This window comes from Nestor notabilis, unplaced genomic scaffold, assembly GCF_000696875.1.
Source record: "Nestor notabilis isolate BGI_N333 unplaced genomic scaffold, ASM69687v1 scaffold32979, whole genome shotgun sequence".
Lineage (NCBI taxonomy): Eukaryota > Metazoa > Chordata > Aves > Psittaciformes > Psittacidae > Nestor > Nestor notabilis.
Window position 1 is genome coordinate 13211 of NW_009942952.1, and position 15542 is coordinate 28752.

At 38.4% G+C, this 15542-nt stretch overlaps 1 protein-coding gene across 1 annotated transcript; it reads right to left on the reverse strand.

Annotated features, from left to right (window-relative positions):
* Positions 1–226: 226 nt before the first annotated feature.
* Positions 227–6733, reverse strand: HS3ST5 (heparan sulfate (glucosamine) 3-O-sulfotransferase 5). The gene is made up of 2 exons (XM_010021647.1): positions 6595–6733; positions 227–1974 (listed from the first exon to the last, which is right to left on the reverse strand). Exons 1-2 carry the CDS (start codon positions 6699–6701, stop codon positions 1044–1046), a joined length of 1038 nt encoding a protein of 345 aa, XP_010019949.1. The 5' UTR covers positions 6702–6733; the 3' UTR covers positions 227–1043.
* Between the last annotated feature and the right edge of the window lie 8809 nt (positions 6734–15542).

The following is a 15542-nucleotide window of genomic DNA, read 5'->3' on the forward strand; positions in this document are numbered from 1 at the left end:
TAGCAAAGTGCTGAAGCAGAACATCAATGATGTTCTTTGAGGTGTGTGTTAAACCAGATTCCCAGGTGGATGACTTTTTTAATAAACTCAGCTTCACCACATTTATCAGTTTTCTCAGCCATTTAGAAACCAAGTTTACATGCGCAGTGCTCCCTCACACACATACACATGATCTGTCTGGGCTAAGAGACCACACTGATGTACCTCAAGTAAAGGTGAAAAGCCATTGCACGTATAGGTAATTTTAATCCATTCCATTTTTAAATACCACAATAAATTTAATTTTCACAATAAATTAAATAGCCATATTCAGTTTACAAAATAGAATTACTTAGTGTGAAACCAGTATTTACAAACATTGTACACTATGTACATGATGCTTAGCTTTGTTGACACACAAGCATAGAAGAAAAAATTACTTGACCTTTTTTTGACACGATTGACATGCTACAAGTGACACTATGGTCCATACAATAAAACAATAGTGCAAACTCACCACAGGAACTCTGAAACAATGTAGTTTTTATGAGATAAGATATTAATTTCAAATAATAAGAAAATAGTACTATCCATTCTCATTGTAAAATTTCAGCACTGTGTTTAAAGCGTCAGTATTCCTTTAGCAATATACATACCAAATATAGCCTGAAGATTATGCTTTCTCACAGCTTCACAGACTTCTGACATGAATTTTTATGGCATAAACTAATGTTCTGCTTAGATCAATAAGTATGTCACATAAACACTTCACTAAGTGAGAGGAACACTGACCCTTTCAACGGTGTTTGACTTTATTTCCCTAAATACCTCCTTTCCCTTTGTTATTATATCTTAAAAGATGCAACTATGCTGACAGTAAATTTATGTTAGTTACTACTCTGTAGAAAAATTGTTCCCACATATATTTGGTCACACACTGCATTTGTACACGTATACATGAAAAAAAGTTACTTTGACAGCTGTGTCTATGAAAAGTGCATATTTTAGCAGAGACATTTATTGCATGTCTCAGGTGCAACAGAAAGTGTTGTATGAAGTTTAGTTTAGGGCCAGTTAAATGTCCTCCCAGTGATCTGGTAAAATTTTTGATTAAAAGGATGAAAGAACTTGCGCAATTTGGTAATGACAGAGGTATCCACCTCTGGATGGATGCGTCCCTTGCTACCCGCCAGGCACTTGTTAAAGACAATGTTAAATCGCAAGCAGTAAAACCCTCTGGTGGCATTGAAGTATAAATTGTACTGACTTATCCTCGGAGGAAGATTTAGGAACTTCTCAACCAGCTGGAGTTCTGGCAGTGGTTCTGTGATGAGCCGGTCTCCATCCACAATATGAAACTGCTCAATTGGGAAGTATTTTAACCATCTCTCCAGATGTTTTGTGTAGATGCTGGTTCTCACTGCCTTATACTTAGTGTTCACTTCACATGTATTAGGATCAATAGCCAGCTTCTCAAATTTGTAGTAAGTTTTGTTCTTTCTTTCCTTACCTTCCAGCACCTGAGTGTAATCAGAAATAGCTCTTGTGGTAGGTTCCCTGACAATGATCAATAATTTGATAGATGAGTTCATTTTGTAAATCCTTTCAGGTACTTCCTCGGTGATAAAATACGCAGGGCTTTTCTCAATTGTTATTTGATGTGGGTAAGAAAAAGGCATTTTTTTCCGGTACCACTCAATCCCCTTGGCATAGTTCTCATCATTGTCAAAAAAATGAATCTCTTGAGAAGCTTTGACCACTGCAGGGTGAAGGTTTAGCATCTCCAGTAGCGCTCGGGTGCCTCCTTTCCTTACCCCAATGATAATGGCCTTGGGAAGCTGCTGGACAAGATTGTGCAGTCGTATTTGCTCCTTGGTGGCATTGCCCTTTCGGAATTCATGGAGCAGCCCTCGCTTGAACTGCAGAGCTCGCAGTGGGATTTCGTCCTGGCTGCGGGGTCCAAATCGACCATCGATGGGGCAGAGGGGCTGCAGTCTGCAAGCAAAATAAGAGGTATTTGTAAAAAGAGGCCATCTCTTAAGGTATGTTTTCTGTATAAGGCAACCATGCTCTTGGAGACCTTTTACAATACAGTGTCATAAGCCCAGCTTTCAACTTTTACTTAATTCTGACAGTGATTAAATTACTTGAAAATTGTTTGATTATTTATTCTGATATTTTGCTGTGGTTTGGCTGAGTAACTCCTGACTCCACCCTCCTGTTCTTTGCAAACTATGATTACAGTTCTCAGGGCTTCCTAAACCTTGCCTAACCTCCCACATTCCTTATCAATTTGTGATTGCTTTGGCAGTTCTTAAAGCATTCTAAGATTAATTTTATTTGGTCATTGTGATCTAAAAATCAAGTTGTTGTTTCTTTAAGTTGTTTCTTTAACACACTTAATTTTCTTTTCAACATTTTTCCTATTCTAGTCTGAATTCTTTCCTGTGCTTCCCATTGTGTAATCTTTATTAGCTGCTGATCCAGAGCTGGCCTTTTTATTGAAGAGAAGCAAACAGGATGAAAAACAGCCTCCTATGCATCACCTTTCAATATTTTCCTTCCTCTTTGGAAGTTGCCCAGTGTTTTCCCTGTGAATCAGACGTGATTAGCAAGGCACAGAATGGCAAGAAAAGTTTTTTAAAATGTGCTTATTGCATCAATGATTTTCTTATCATCGCAAATGTTTCCTCCTACAAAACCTCACTTTCTTTTCTTCTGTGGGGCTTCTTTTGCCCCACATTTTTATGCTATTCTTTTATACTCATCTGCAATTATTTCACCTATTTTCCACTCTTCTAATGCTTCCTTCTTGTATTTGATGTCACTGAATGCAAGAAATGACTCAGTAATAAAAATGTTAAAATTTTGCTACTACAGAATCTTGAATAAGCCTTCATCTCCACTCCTGTATCAGCGCTTTAGTCATTATACAGGCCAATATTGCACTGAAGATGAAATTGATGTGGAGAGACAGCTTTCAGAGTAAGTCCTAAAAAAAAAATTATTAATAAGTTTGCACAGCTATGCTTTCCAAAATTAAGGATATGTAAGAACAAAGGATGCATAGGCAATTTTAATATGAGCTTGGTCTGCATATATATTATGATACAGTTCTTAAATTACACAGCCACATGCTATTATTTTTCACAGGACCCCTGCCTCAGCCAGTATACCAGATGGGCAACGTTCATTAATAGCTGTTTAGGTATTCAGTATTTATTCTGGTTTCTCAGCATGTGGCCCCTCACTCATTTACTATATATTATTCAAAGCCTGCTTTCAAGCCAGAATTATTTATTTCTTTATGGCTTTTCCATCCATCACTGCTTGTTGAGGTCTCTAATTTGACACTGATTCTAGGACAATGGATGGTTAGGACAAAAAAAGTTTAATCCCCCCTAGGTGTTTTCCTTGATTATCCAGATGCTGAGGGATACAAACCGTCCAGACAGAACCGAAGAACAACCCAGATGACATTGTTGTTAGGTTCACATGAGCTCCAGCTAAGTCCTGCAGACTAATTAGAAAGTGGGATGAGGAGTGAGCTCCTGTTATTTCTTTTCTCAAGATCTAGGCTCGTCTTTTCCTTTGCTCTCTGCTGTCCACTGAATAAGAGCCTGACTTGGTGACAAAGACTGAATCATGAAAATGTTGCTGCAAACCTGCCAATTAAAAAAAACCAGCAAACAAATCGAACAACAACAAAACCACACAAAAGACCAAGCAGAAAGCAATATCTTGACTTAACAGTGATACAATTTGGTCAGATTGTGGTGTGGCTGGTAGGATAGTCTTTCTGCAGCAGCAAGGTGGCAGTTAAAAGCATATGAAACAGAAGCTGTAACTGCTTTCTCTTTTCTCCTCTTCCCTCTCCTTCTGTGTATTTGTTATTTGTTTTCAAGCAAAGAGGATTCCACAGCAGCAGTTCCAGACCCATCTCAACCAATTTTATCTCTTTTGCTCAAAAAGGCACTTATCACTGCCTTCAGTGTAACACAACAGCTTGTCAAACAGGGTGGTTTCCTTTAAAAGTAAATAAATACCCAAGATATCCTCTAGTCTAAGATTGGATGTTGTTAAAAGTCTTTCCTCAATGCATTACTTTTCAGTTTTTTTAATCTTTCCCTTTTCTTCTCCGTTTTCCAAACAATAAAAAATATCCTTTAAAAGATCTTGACAGTGTTGGTAAGCAGGCTGTCCGATCTTGGCCCGATCTTGAATCCCCAGATGTAACTATTTACTGTTATACTGCAAGATGTTAATTTTTTTTTAATTCTCTGAGTAATTTTTTTCATTAAAATAACAGTCCTTTGCAAAGGAATAGTGTGTGACATTTATTATATCACTGAGTTGCTCTCCCAAAACAGGCAATTTTTCAAACTACTACGGTAAAATTCCACAAACACTCTTTTTGAGAAAACCTGCTATAAAACAATTCATCTCAGGGAACTTAATTTTTGACAAATTTCAAAGCAGCTAAAATAAACCTAGGCAATCTTAGTGACAAGTAGCAGTGCTGTCTCTCCTGATCCGGAATACTTGCTAATTATCTTCCAATGGAGGTGTCACAGTGGCTAAAGATCATAAGCCTGGTGCCAGCAGGAGCAGTTGGGAGCATGGAAATCAGGTGTGGAGGCTCCTTGTACTTCCAGCGAGGGAGTCAAGCAACTTAGACTGATCCAGATCTTCTCAGAATTGCTAGGCACAGAATGTGTTTGAGCTTCCACATGTGAAGCATCTCCATACACTCAGGATCTGAAGGACAGTGGCCTCCCCTGGAGGGAAGTGCTCAGCTTATTGGACTTTATGACTCAATGAATCAGATAAACTAGTGGTAATTTCCCTTCAGGCTTAAGAAAACTCAAAACATTCCCGTTGAAGAGCCTAATAGGAGGCTATTAAACATGGGCCACCCCCAGCTCTCTTGTTCAAATTAGATCAGCATAAATTAAACATAAATGAATCTGGATTTCTTCCTGAACAATTAGTTATTCCAAAGTCTATTAAACCACTCAGCATCATTTTACTGACAGATTCAACAACTTTGGATTGTGCCTTAGTGCTGAGGCAGAAAAACATTTCCAGTTAATTCATGTGTGTCTCACCCTTTCTAGTGGTTCTTTCTCTCTGTCTTTCAAGACAATTAAAAAAAAAAAAAAGGGCTACTTTTTATGAGTGTGGTATTTTTCACACTGGGTAGTGCAAGAGAATGAAACTGAATTTTTCTGCCATTGGCAACATTATACATGAAACCAGTGGAATTCACTGCCGCAGGAGGTCAGCAAGTCAAATGCCATGGCAAGATAATTTTATAGTCATCAGTAAATTCTGTAGATGTGCAAGCATAGATAATAGCATAAGGTTAATTAGATTTCATGCCTCTGAGCATAAAATATACTTTTGCAGGACCAGTAAGGATTTCTGCCTCCATTTACAGCATCACATTAGATCCAGCGAAGTTTTCACCTCTGAAGAATCAGAGGTGCTTTGACCACCAGGGGAAATAAGATGTAAATTCTGGGGCTTAATTGCCAGTGCACTTGGTCCTAGCTGAGTACACGGTCTCCCTCCTCTGGAATGGATTTAAGCAGCTGAAGAAGGTACCCAGTGACCTCAGATGGATCTCAACATTACATAGCAATGGACACTAGGTATCTGTTTTCAATTCACTTTCCAGGCACTGCATATTCCCACAGGATTATGTCACAATCTTGAACTCAGCTAATATTTTCCACAATTTAAAAGAGGGACACTAATAGAGCATTAGCACTGACAAGCTGTCTACCAGCTTCTGGAAATCCTGAAGCCTTGTTTCATTCAACCTTTTGAAATAGCTTTTTTCTTTTTTTTTTTTTCTTTCGTCTTTGAGTAGCACCTACCAGAGCCATCCCAGGCCATTTTGAAGGTGACAGAAACAGCAGCATCAGTGCAAGTAGCACTACTGCTGCACTGTCTATAACCAGTCAAAACTCAGCTTGGTCAAAACTGCCAAATAGTCTCTGATTTCCTCTGCTGGATTTTCTACTGCTCTCCAGGAAATCACTTGCAGAGAAAACCCACTTACTTAGCACATTCAGCTTCAGAAAATACTGGCTAATTAAGATAAAATTCTCAAACCCTAAAGCAATCTTTCAAGTGAAATAGTATTCAAAACTTGATGAGCTACTCTGCAGGCTCATACTTAATTTTAACTACCACTGTAGCACATTAATTGCTTGCTCATAAATTTAGAAAAGATGATATATAAATACATCATAACTGTTTTGCTGAAACTAGACATCAACACACATATGCACACAGACAAAAATGACCTACTGTAATGACATTTTTACTGTATGCTGGTTTATTTTTTCTCTGAAAACAAGTGTCAATGTGCTTAGAATACAAATGGACAGAAATACTTTGACAGGGATGACCTGTGACACTATTTTCCTACTCTCTCCTCCGAAGGCAAGGTAAGAACAATGAAAACCACTACTAGAATAGATAGTCTTTCTGTCTTTCTATACATGAGTAGACACTAAGAAAAAGTAATAAAATAATCAGATCCTTGAAGCAAAATCTCAGTCTTAGCCCACTTAAAATTAAGAGAACAGCTTCTTAATGACTTACCTATCCAAGCTCCCAACTCTGGCAACTAGATATAGGAGACTTCCAATAGCCAGGCTGCCTAGCACAAAGAGCTTCTGTCTCAGCAACGCCTGCTGTTTGAATAGCATGGCCCTCCATCAATCTTCAGGACTTCTTCAGTCTGCAGAGACAAGAACACATAAAACACTCATCAGAAAGCAATATGCAGGGTAATGTTTAATCACTTGTTGCAAGTGATTAAGCCATACTTGCAAAATCTTTTTAAACTGTAAAATAAGTAGCTAAATTTTTTATTTTTTTTTTCTACTGCTTTTCTGTCCCACGTGGTAACTCCAGGCAATGTATCTTGAATAGGGTGATAATTCTGGAAGTGACAGTTCAGCTGCATCCACCATGACTAGGGCTGTCTGATAGCCATATATAGGGTCTTGATGGCATACAGGCTTCTATTGTAGTAGGATTTCTTGTTAGGTAAGTGTTATTAGACTTTAAGCCCTTCAGAATCAGCCTGGGCTAGATTTCAACAGAGATTTAAATGCTTTGCTGCCAAGTGAGGCAGCAGTAATCAGGAGTTAGGCTTGCAGCTCCTGTGCACATAGTATATGGGAGCATGTTTACTCTGTCTCTATTATTATTAGAGTGTAAGCTGGAGAGAAATCTAAACCAGCGTATTTCCTGATCTGTGCCAGGAAGCCCTGATGATCTGTGCCATGATGACAGAGCTGAGAAGCATGCAGCTGGGGTGGGTACAATGATGATTTTTCAACACCAGCATGTCCTATCGCCTTTCCCTGTGCTAGGCATCAGCTTGGCCTGTTCTGTGGAGAACATCTTAGGCACCTTATCTGCCTTACACCAGCCTTGGCTGTCACCTCAAGACCCGAAGGGACACAAAATAGCATCCATGAACTGAGCATGCCTGTATCCCCAGATTTCAGCAAAATCAAAGCACACACTTCAATTTCCTTTTCTGATGTACTCCAGAGACCATCAAAAGCCCACAAATGAGCTTTGCATCAAATTCTTTAAATATGAGGCAGGCAAGAGTCAGAAGATATGACCTTGTGCCAAGAACATTCAACCAGAATAACCAGGAACTCCCTAGGTAAGGCAGAAAGAAATGCTGAGTAAGACTGTTTGTCTTTAGCCTGAATCTTCCCTAGACATGAGGTTTGTGTTCAGGACCGTAGACCTGTTTAGGAAACTCAGAGCTGCATGCGTAATACCTTTTATGAGAACTGAGGAGAAAGGCTGAGCTTTCTCCTTTAATAGTACAGTCAAAGGTGATGTAATTCTTCACTCTGTACTAGTCCTGGGTTTTCTTATATGTATACAGGAGAATTAAGTTCAAATCCTCTCACTGGGATCCATCTCACTCAGGGGACGTAAAGCCATATTGCCTACTTACCAAATGAATGTTTTAATCACCAAATTGATCCTTTTGTTACAAAAAACATAAACATAAACTTAAATCACCTGAACTACTTATCCATAGTTTCGCTCCCTCAATCAAAGATGTATTATGGAGTAGTTTCAACAGAAACTGCTTTTTTCCCACTAAATTTTGAGTGGACTTACTTTAAACAATTTTTGATGTTAAGTTTCTCATGTTTTAGTTCTAGCAAAGCTCATTTTGCAGCTCACTTCTTTTCCAGCCTTAGGATTTGCATCAAGCAAGACTCGGATAGGTTATTATAAGCACATAGCTATATACAGCAGCAGAATGGTAACGAGAGTGCAAGGTTTGACTGTCCACTGTTAAACAGAGTCTGCAAATTTAGAACTGGTGCTAATAATAGTAGTAACTCTGTATACAGCTAGGTCATAGCTCAGGATAACCTATCATACAGGACAACTCGTCATATAGAATATATTGCTTTTTACATAGTAAAAGCAACTCCATAGTAAGAATTCTTAGATAAGATCCTTATTGCAACAAGAATCTTATAAAACAGTGTAAAAGGAGTTTGCAATGTAAATACAGAGACAGAAGAAGTATTATCATCCTTTAAAAAATAAATGAGGAGCAGAAGTACAGAGAGATTAAGTGATTTGCTCAAGGTCACAGAGAAAACCTGTAGCACCAGTGGGATTCAGTGTGAAATATCTGACTTCCTATCTAGTGCCTTAACTACATGATACACTTTTGCATTTTTTATAGTATATATTTTCTTAACATTGAAAAATAAACATAAAAATGACATATAAATTAGGAACTCTAAATACTGAGCAAGGTAGAAGACCCATAGCTGAAGCTTAACTGTTAAGAAAAATGCAGAGATATTATATCTCTATGTTGATATGTTATTGCTAATTACTCTTTTAATTAAGTTATTTAATTAAAGAAGAGGAAAGAGGACATGATGATGATGATAGCAAATATTCATAGATTTCCAGTTTTAAATCCTTCACTGCTGCTCCCTTTGAGTAAAACTGTCACTTCAGCATTACAACAATTAGTTCTGATTTTTATTTCCCAGAAAACACATACATATGCGTCCATCTGTACATGAAAGTGCTCTCCACATGTTCTCCCTTATATAGGCTCTTCGACCTCAGTTAAGTCCTACCTGCAGACCTCGCTAAAGCTGTGGAGTTCATCAGGTCATAATGAAATCAAATTAACAACGAGCTACTTCCTGAAGGAAGGTCTCATGACCTTGACATTAATGTTTGCAATAAGATTCAAAGAAAAAAAACCAAACTAACCAACCAAAAAAAAAAACCCAAAACCCAAACCAGTTCCATTTGCTCTGTGTTTGCACATACCTGAGTTCAGAAAATCTTCCACAGAATAACAATAAGTATCAAACACCCACTAGAAAAGCAAATATAACATTATTTATTTGTTTGTTTCATTTTGGTTATTACTTTCAACATCTAATTTAAAGTCCATGGAAGGAGTTTTATTCTAGAGATGTTGTGACCTTTACAATACTTTCCTCAAATGTTAGATTTTTTTTTTTTCCAAAAAGAAATTGTAGATAAATAATATCTCAGCTTCAGAAAAGGCTACATCTTGCAATGGATGTACTGAGATAGGTCTACGTGACAGAGGACAGGACTGAAAAGAAACATTTCTGTTTAAGCCATGGAATTAATACAACCAGAATGTGATTAAGGTGAAGGTCCCTAAGGCATAAATGTTGCTGGAGACTAACATGGAAACACTTAAATGAAATGGAAAGAAGAAATGAAAAGGAAGAAATGAAAATTCCAGGACATATTATAAGCTGCACAAAGTTTTCTGTAAGGAACGCATACTTTTAAACTTAACAAGAAGCTGGAAGGCAAGATAAAATGTAATCCAAAGTGACAACATTTTAGCAGTTATTTGAGGCAAATAAGGATGCTTTGGTTTTTTTTTTTTTTTTAAGTTTGCTCTCTGTTAGGGTTGAGAGCTGAGCTGGCACACAAGCTACTGACCAGTAGGAGGAGGGTTGGGAAAGCCGCAGGCCGAACTTTCCTAGCTGCTGGATGCTGGATGTGGAACTTTCCACCAAAAGAGATGGCAGTTAAACATCTCCAGCAGGCTTACATCAGAAATATCTAGTTAAAAATGCATACAAGGCAAGTTCCTTCCTGGCTATCCAAGAGAGTTGCGATGCACGAAGAACACAAAAAATTCTCAGTGTGGAATGCATAATATCTAGAAATGAACGTGTGTGTAACATCATGTAGAGAGAAAAATGTAATGTGTTTTGTGATTTCAGATGCGCAGCTGATCTGATTTGTTAGGTTGACATGGGAAATTTAAATAAAGAAGCTTCATTTAGCACTAGAAAGCAGCCTTCTCAATGTATTGACATGAATGCCTCACCCAACCCCACTCCCCATGTTCCCATACTTACTGGTAAGCGGATTGAGGTTATTGAGGGAATTGCCAAGAAAAGACAGTACAACTGTGTAGAACTCTGTTGAAAATACCAATTGAAAAACAGACGAACTCCTCCTAAGAAGATGAAGTGATCATGGATAAAGGAAGATATTGCATGTCCTGCACAAATAATGTGAGCTTTCAGTGAACTCCAATAAAAGTTAGTTTTAGGTTCAAGTCAAGTCAAAGTCAAATGAGTAACTGAAAACAGAAAAAAACATACCAGTGATGGTACTACAGATAAAAGTCTGAATTTGGTAACACTGCAAATTGTGCAGAAGCACTGAAAACAGAAGCTGTTGTTATAATAACCTATTCTGAATAAACAGACAATGAGACAAGAAGTTCACAAGGAACTTGTTTGAAAATAATCAGAGGGAAATTCTTGGACACATGGAGCCAAGATGAGAAGATGCTATAGATAAATGAATAGCATGTGGTTGGTTATGAATAAAAGCGTAAGAAAGAAAGGCAACGTATAATCCTTTCACAAACAGACTGAAGAGATACAGTCTTGTTGGAGTGATGTGATTAATCAAAGCGAAGTACAAACCAGAGGCAAATATGCACAAAGGATGCTGAAAAAAATAATAAAGAGGAAGTGTTTTTTAAGTTGAATTTATCAAGCGGTTGGCATAGATTTTTTTGCTTTTACACACCAACAAGGGTTATCTGTTGACCAACAAATATTTGTCTTCATACACTGCAAAAAGATCTTTGAGTTAATGTGGGGTTTAGACACAGTGACTGAGAAAACAACTCAGAACTGATCACTTGGTACATTTTCATTTCTCTTGATTTTGCATTATGTTTCTTGAATGTTAACTACAGTTTCTTGCATTTGTCACTGTGAGTAAAGTTCATACAAATCAAGCATTTAGACTTTTTCTGGAGTAAGAAATCACATGGGGTTTGGGAAAGGAGGGAATTTATCCCTCAAATTGTGTGCATCATCTCATCAGCTGATGATCTTCTTTATGGTCTGGCTGGAACAGCCGGTCATGCTCCTGCTTATTCTTTAGTCTCCTCCAGGTCTTCCCTTTCCCTTTGTGTTATCTCACCAGTGAAGGAGGTCTAGACCAGTGGCAAGGAAAAGATACAGTCGCAGTGTGCTTTTTCCCCAGTGCCCTTACCTTCGGTGGGTAAATTACAGCAGTACTACTGCACCTCATGGACTGTATTAAAGAGCTAGAATAATCATTAGAAAGAGGGTTTTTCATTCTCAATAACATTGAATAGCCTAAGAACAGACAAAATTCTTCCTATTTTTGGCACAGTAAAATGAAATGGATAGTGGGAACTGAAAGCTTTGAAAATGCCATTTTTCCTGAAGGAATGGTTAAATGCTGAGCCTGTAAAAATAGAATTTGGATTTTTTCTTTTCTTAGTGGCTCATATTTTTAGTATCAAAAAGAAATTTTATTCTGATGAGTAATAATAGTGTTTCAATTTTTTCTCTCTAGCATAAGAGTGAGATAGGATAAAATAAGGCTAACACACACTTGCTTGATTCAGATTATTAAGGAAGAAAAGAAGGAAACATGTTTACAACATGGAATAAGTTCACAGTTTCAGGTAAGTGTTACTGTGTACTAAACATGTCCTTTTCTCCTCATGACTCATATTGACTGAAACAGTGGAGAAGAAAATGTCAACAAAGTTGATGGAAAATAGTAAATGATGCAGATAAACTCTGACATAAAGATTTCCTATAATCTTATGCCCCAGATGTGACAATAATTTAAAAATACCTTTTTTTGTCTGATATTGTAAAGCTTTGACATCTAGGACTGCCTTTAAGCTGCCCTTGACACCAGTTCTTTGTGTTAAGAAGTGGTAAGATGCTTTCTCCAGAAAGGCTGCTATACTCCAGGAGACCATCCACAAAATCAGCATCTGTATGTGGATACTTGATAAGAAAACATATGTTCATTTCACAGAAGTTAGCACAGTATCAGTGCTGAAAGAGCATTTGTGATTTGTAATCCCAAACTCACCACCTTAATATCTGTGTTCTCTCAAGCCTATAGAGAATGGTAATGGCTATTTATTTAGACCACTGCCTACATGACATTTAACACCAGATACCTTCCAGACTCATGTATCTCTGAGTGGTACTATCTCTAGGTAGCTGCTGTGTCAAGTGACAACAGTACAGAAGGCCATACCCAGCTCTTTATTGCATTGTTTTCTCAGCCTGACCCCTTCTTGCTTTTAGTATCTTACTGAAAGACATTGAGCAAGATGGTGTTGGGAAGAGAGAAACAACTCTAAAGCTTGCTATTGCCTTTGTGGCGCCCTGTGCCAAACAGATCTGCTGCCAGATTGTCATAGTTAGGAATCTCAGATGCTTTGATGCCCTTGAGGTCTCAGACACATCTGCTTAGGAACACTGCCTTATTGCATCTGAGCAGGAGAGGCAGGCAGACGGGTTCTGCTGAATGATGACTAGGTTTCCATGATCCACGCTTACCTACAGTGCTCCAGGAACACTTCCAAGCACATAGATCTTAATAGGACTTCATTAGTCCAAAATACAGATGCCTGTCTCCTTGCCAGCATCCCAAGTGTATTACCCACCACTGGTCTTCATAAAGCACAAGATTAATCTCATAGGTTTGGACCTTTTCTTTGAATTAATGCTGTTTCCCCAGATACTTCCGTCCTTTTTTTCTGAAATGATCACCTTATTCGTCTGCTCCATTTCTCAGGAATGGTAAAGCTGATGACACTAAGATAGAAAACCTGTGGAAGTTCAATTCTGACTGTAGAAAGTTTATAATAGATATTAATTTCAGAGTCTTCAGAAGAGAATACCAGCCTTGTTTCTTCCAGCTGTCATTACAACTGCAAACAAAAGTAGCAATCAAAAAGGAAAAAGGAGACTGAGGAGGAAATGCAGTGAAACGGAAGACAGTAGAGGAATGACTGCAAAAGCCGAAAGAGAAATCATGAAGGGAGGCCAATAGTACTGTCATATTAAGAGTAAACAGGGTTTTTTTCTCAGAGAGAAAGGTAAGCAGGTAGATATGCAGAGCTTTCTTCTGTCCTTCATTTAGAATCCAGTCTTTCTCACGAACAGTTTCACTGAGTTGACTAGGATATGGTGGCGTGGAGGTATTGCCTAATATGATTCAATGTGAGATAAAATTACAGCTTTTAACATACTTGTAATTTTAAAATGTTCTTTTCCACCACTTTGCATCATGCTTGCAGACCATTGCTCCTTTTTTTTTTAGTTTTTCTGGAAAAAATTGTCCTTTCCCAAATAATACCATACCTCAAATAAGACATATGAAAAACTGTTTTAAGGTTTTTTAATTAATTAATACTGGTTAGGTTAATTCTCTTCTTAGCTGTTATGATGTCAAAATCTAGATGGCTTCATGTAGCTCCTGTTTTCTGTCTCTGTTTTCTGTGACTTTCCTTTAGAAAAGAAGCAAAAGTGACTTAAGTGCAAAACTCTACTGGGAGTCAAAAGTATTGATGGGAAAACTAACAGCAACAGCTTAACTGAGCTGCAAATACATTTGTGGTACACTGCATTTACAGTAAAAAACACCAAAGCAGATTTTTGCCCATGGCTTTTGCTTCCCAGTGAGAAAAGAAAATCCAATCTGAAATAACACACCCACCCACCCTTCTGAGCAAATATGGATATATTGTAAAACAATAATTTGGGTGAGTCTGAACATTATTTTCAGCCTAATCTTAGTCCTTGCTCCTCAGGCTAGCTACGCTGGCCTAGCTAGGCTGCTGTCAACCCCCATGTTATGTGTTCTGCAGTAATACCTACTGCCTGCACAGCTATGTCTTGCTCTGGCTGCTAAAAGAGTTAAGTAGCAGTAATAAAAGCAGTGAGATAATGCTGCAAGATACTACAAGACACCTAAGTATAATGACATCTTCTCATGGTCCTGTTCTCCTTCAGCTTCTATGACTGTGACTTGCTTCTTACACAGCCCCAGCTTCCTCTGGGTGTTGTGTGGAGCAGGCCACTCTCTCTTGCCTGTCTGCACATCTTTATGCAGTACATTTGCTCATCTCTTTTCTCTTGTCCAAATTTGTATTCTGGACTGCCCCATTACTGATGAACAGACATCACACTGTCTGATACGGAGCACCTACATTCATTCTGGATCAGCAGCATCTTTGGCTCTTACTCAGACCCCTAAACTGAGGCATACTCAGCTCAGACTACTCTCTGAAACCTTATATGCATGCTAAATTTCATAGCTTTTTTTCTGCATGAATGTCTCAAAGATGGAGTCTGTTACGTACCAAAATATTTAAATTTTCCCATGGGTTCACTTCACCATTTTATCCTCACTGCTGCAGTGGTCTTTTCTCTGGCTTTGGCCAATAAAACTGTGGTCCATTCACATTCATTCTGAACAGTGCTGCAAAGGGCATTCTTCCAGCCCATGTCTCTGACTACACATCTGTCTAGGCACCCTTTATTACCTTCCCACTTTCTCTGTCATAACTTTCTGTATATTTCTGTGTCTGGGTATTCCATGGGGTTTCTACTGGGAGAAAAGGAAGAAAGGGAGTTTAAAAACTTGACCCTAAAGACCACTCAGTTATTTTTGAGAAAGTCTAAGTGCTTCCCCTGTATGTCCTGACCATAACACTTCCCTAAGTAGTGCTGCCTATTTTTGACGTGGAAATCTAGATGAAAATATCAATAGCAGTTTAACCAGGAACTTGTTATAATGCCTCTGTGAAAGTGGGAGACCTGTTAACAGTTTTCTCTGAAAAAGAAAGAGCTGTGATTTTCTGCTGTGCATGTGTTTTAAAGGCCAGTATTATGTTTCTATACTGGCCTGTGTGACAACTCACAGCCCCCATCTGGGTGGAAAAGGGAAACAAGGAGAGACAGCTCATGTCTGTAGCAGCCAGGTGTTACAAAGCTGCATGGTGCTGGAGAGTTCCCCATAAATGAGCTCTGCTCGCTAAGCAATCCTGCTTCTCTTGCACAGCCCATTCATCTTCCTCCCATCGGGCAGCGTGAGCTGTAGAAGTAACTGCTGTCTTGGGGCTGTATTCACTCTCTTACATGTACCTAGCCTGGCAAATATGCCTGCTCCAT

Coding starts and splice junctions, on each gene's coding strand:
- HS3ST5 (XM_010021647.1), bottom strand. CDS start 6,701: ATGCTATTCAAACAGCAGGCGTTGCTGAGACAGAAGCTCTTTGTGCTA. Junction 1,975..6,594: donor AGAGTTGGGAGCTTGGATAG/GTAAGTCATTAA, acceptor TTTTGCTTGCAG/ACTGCAGCCCCTCTGCCCCA.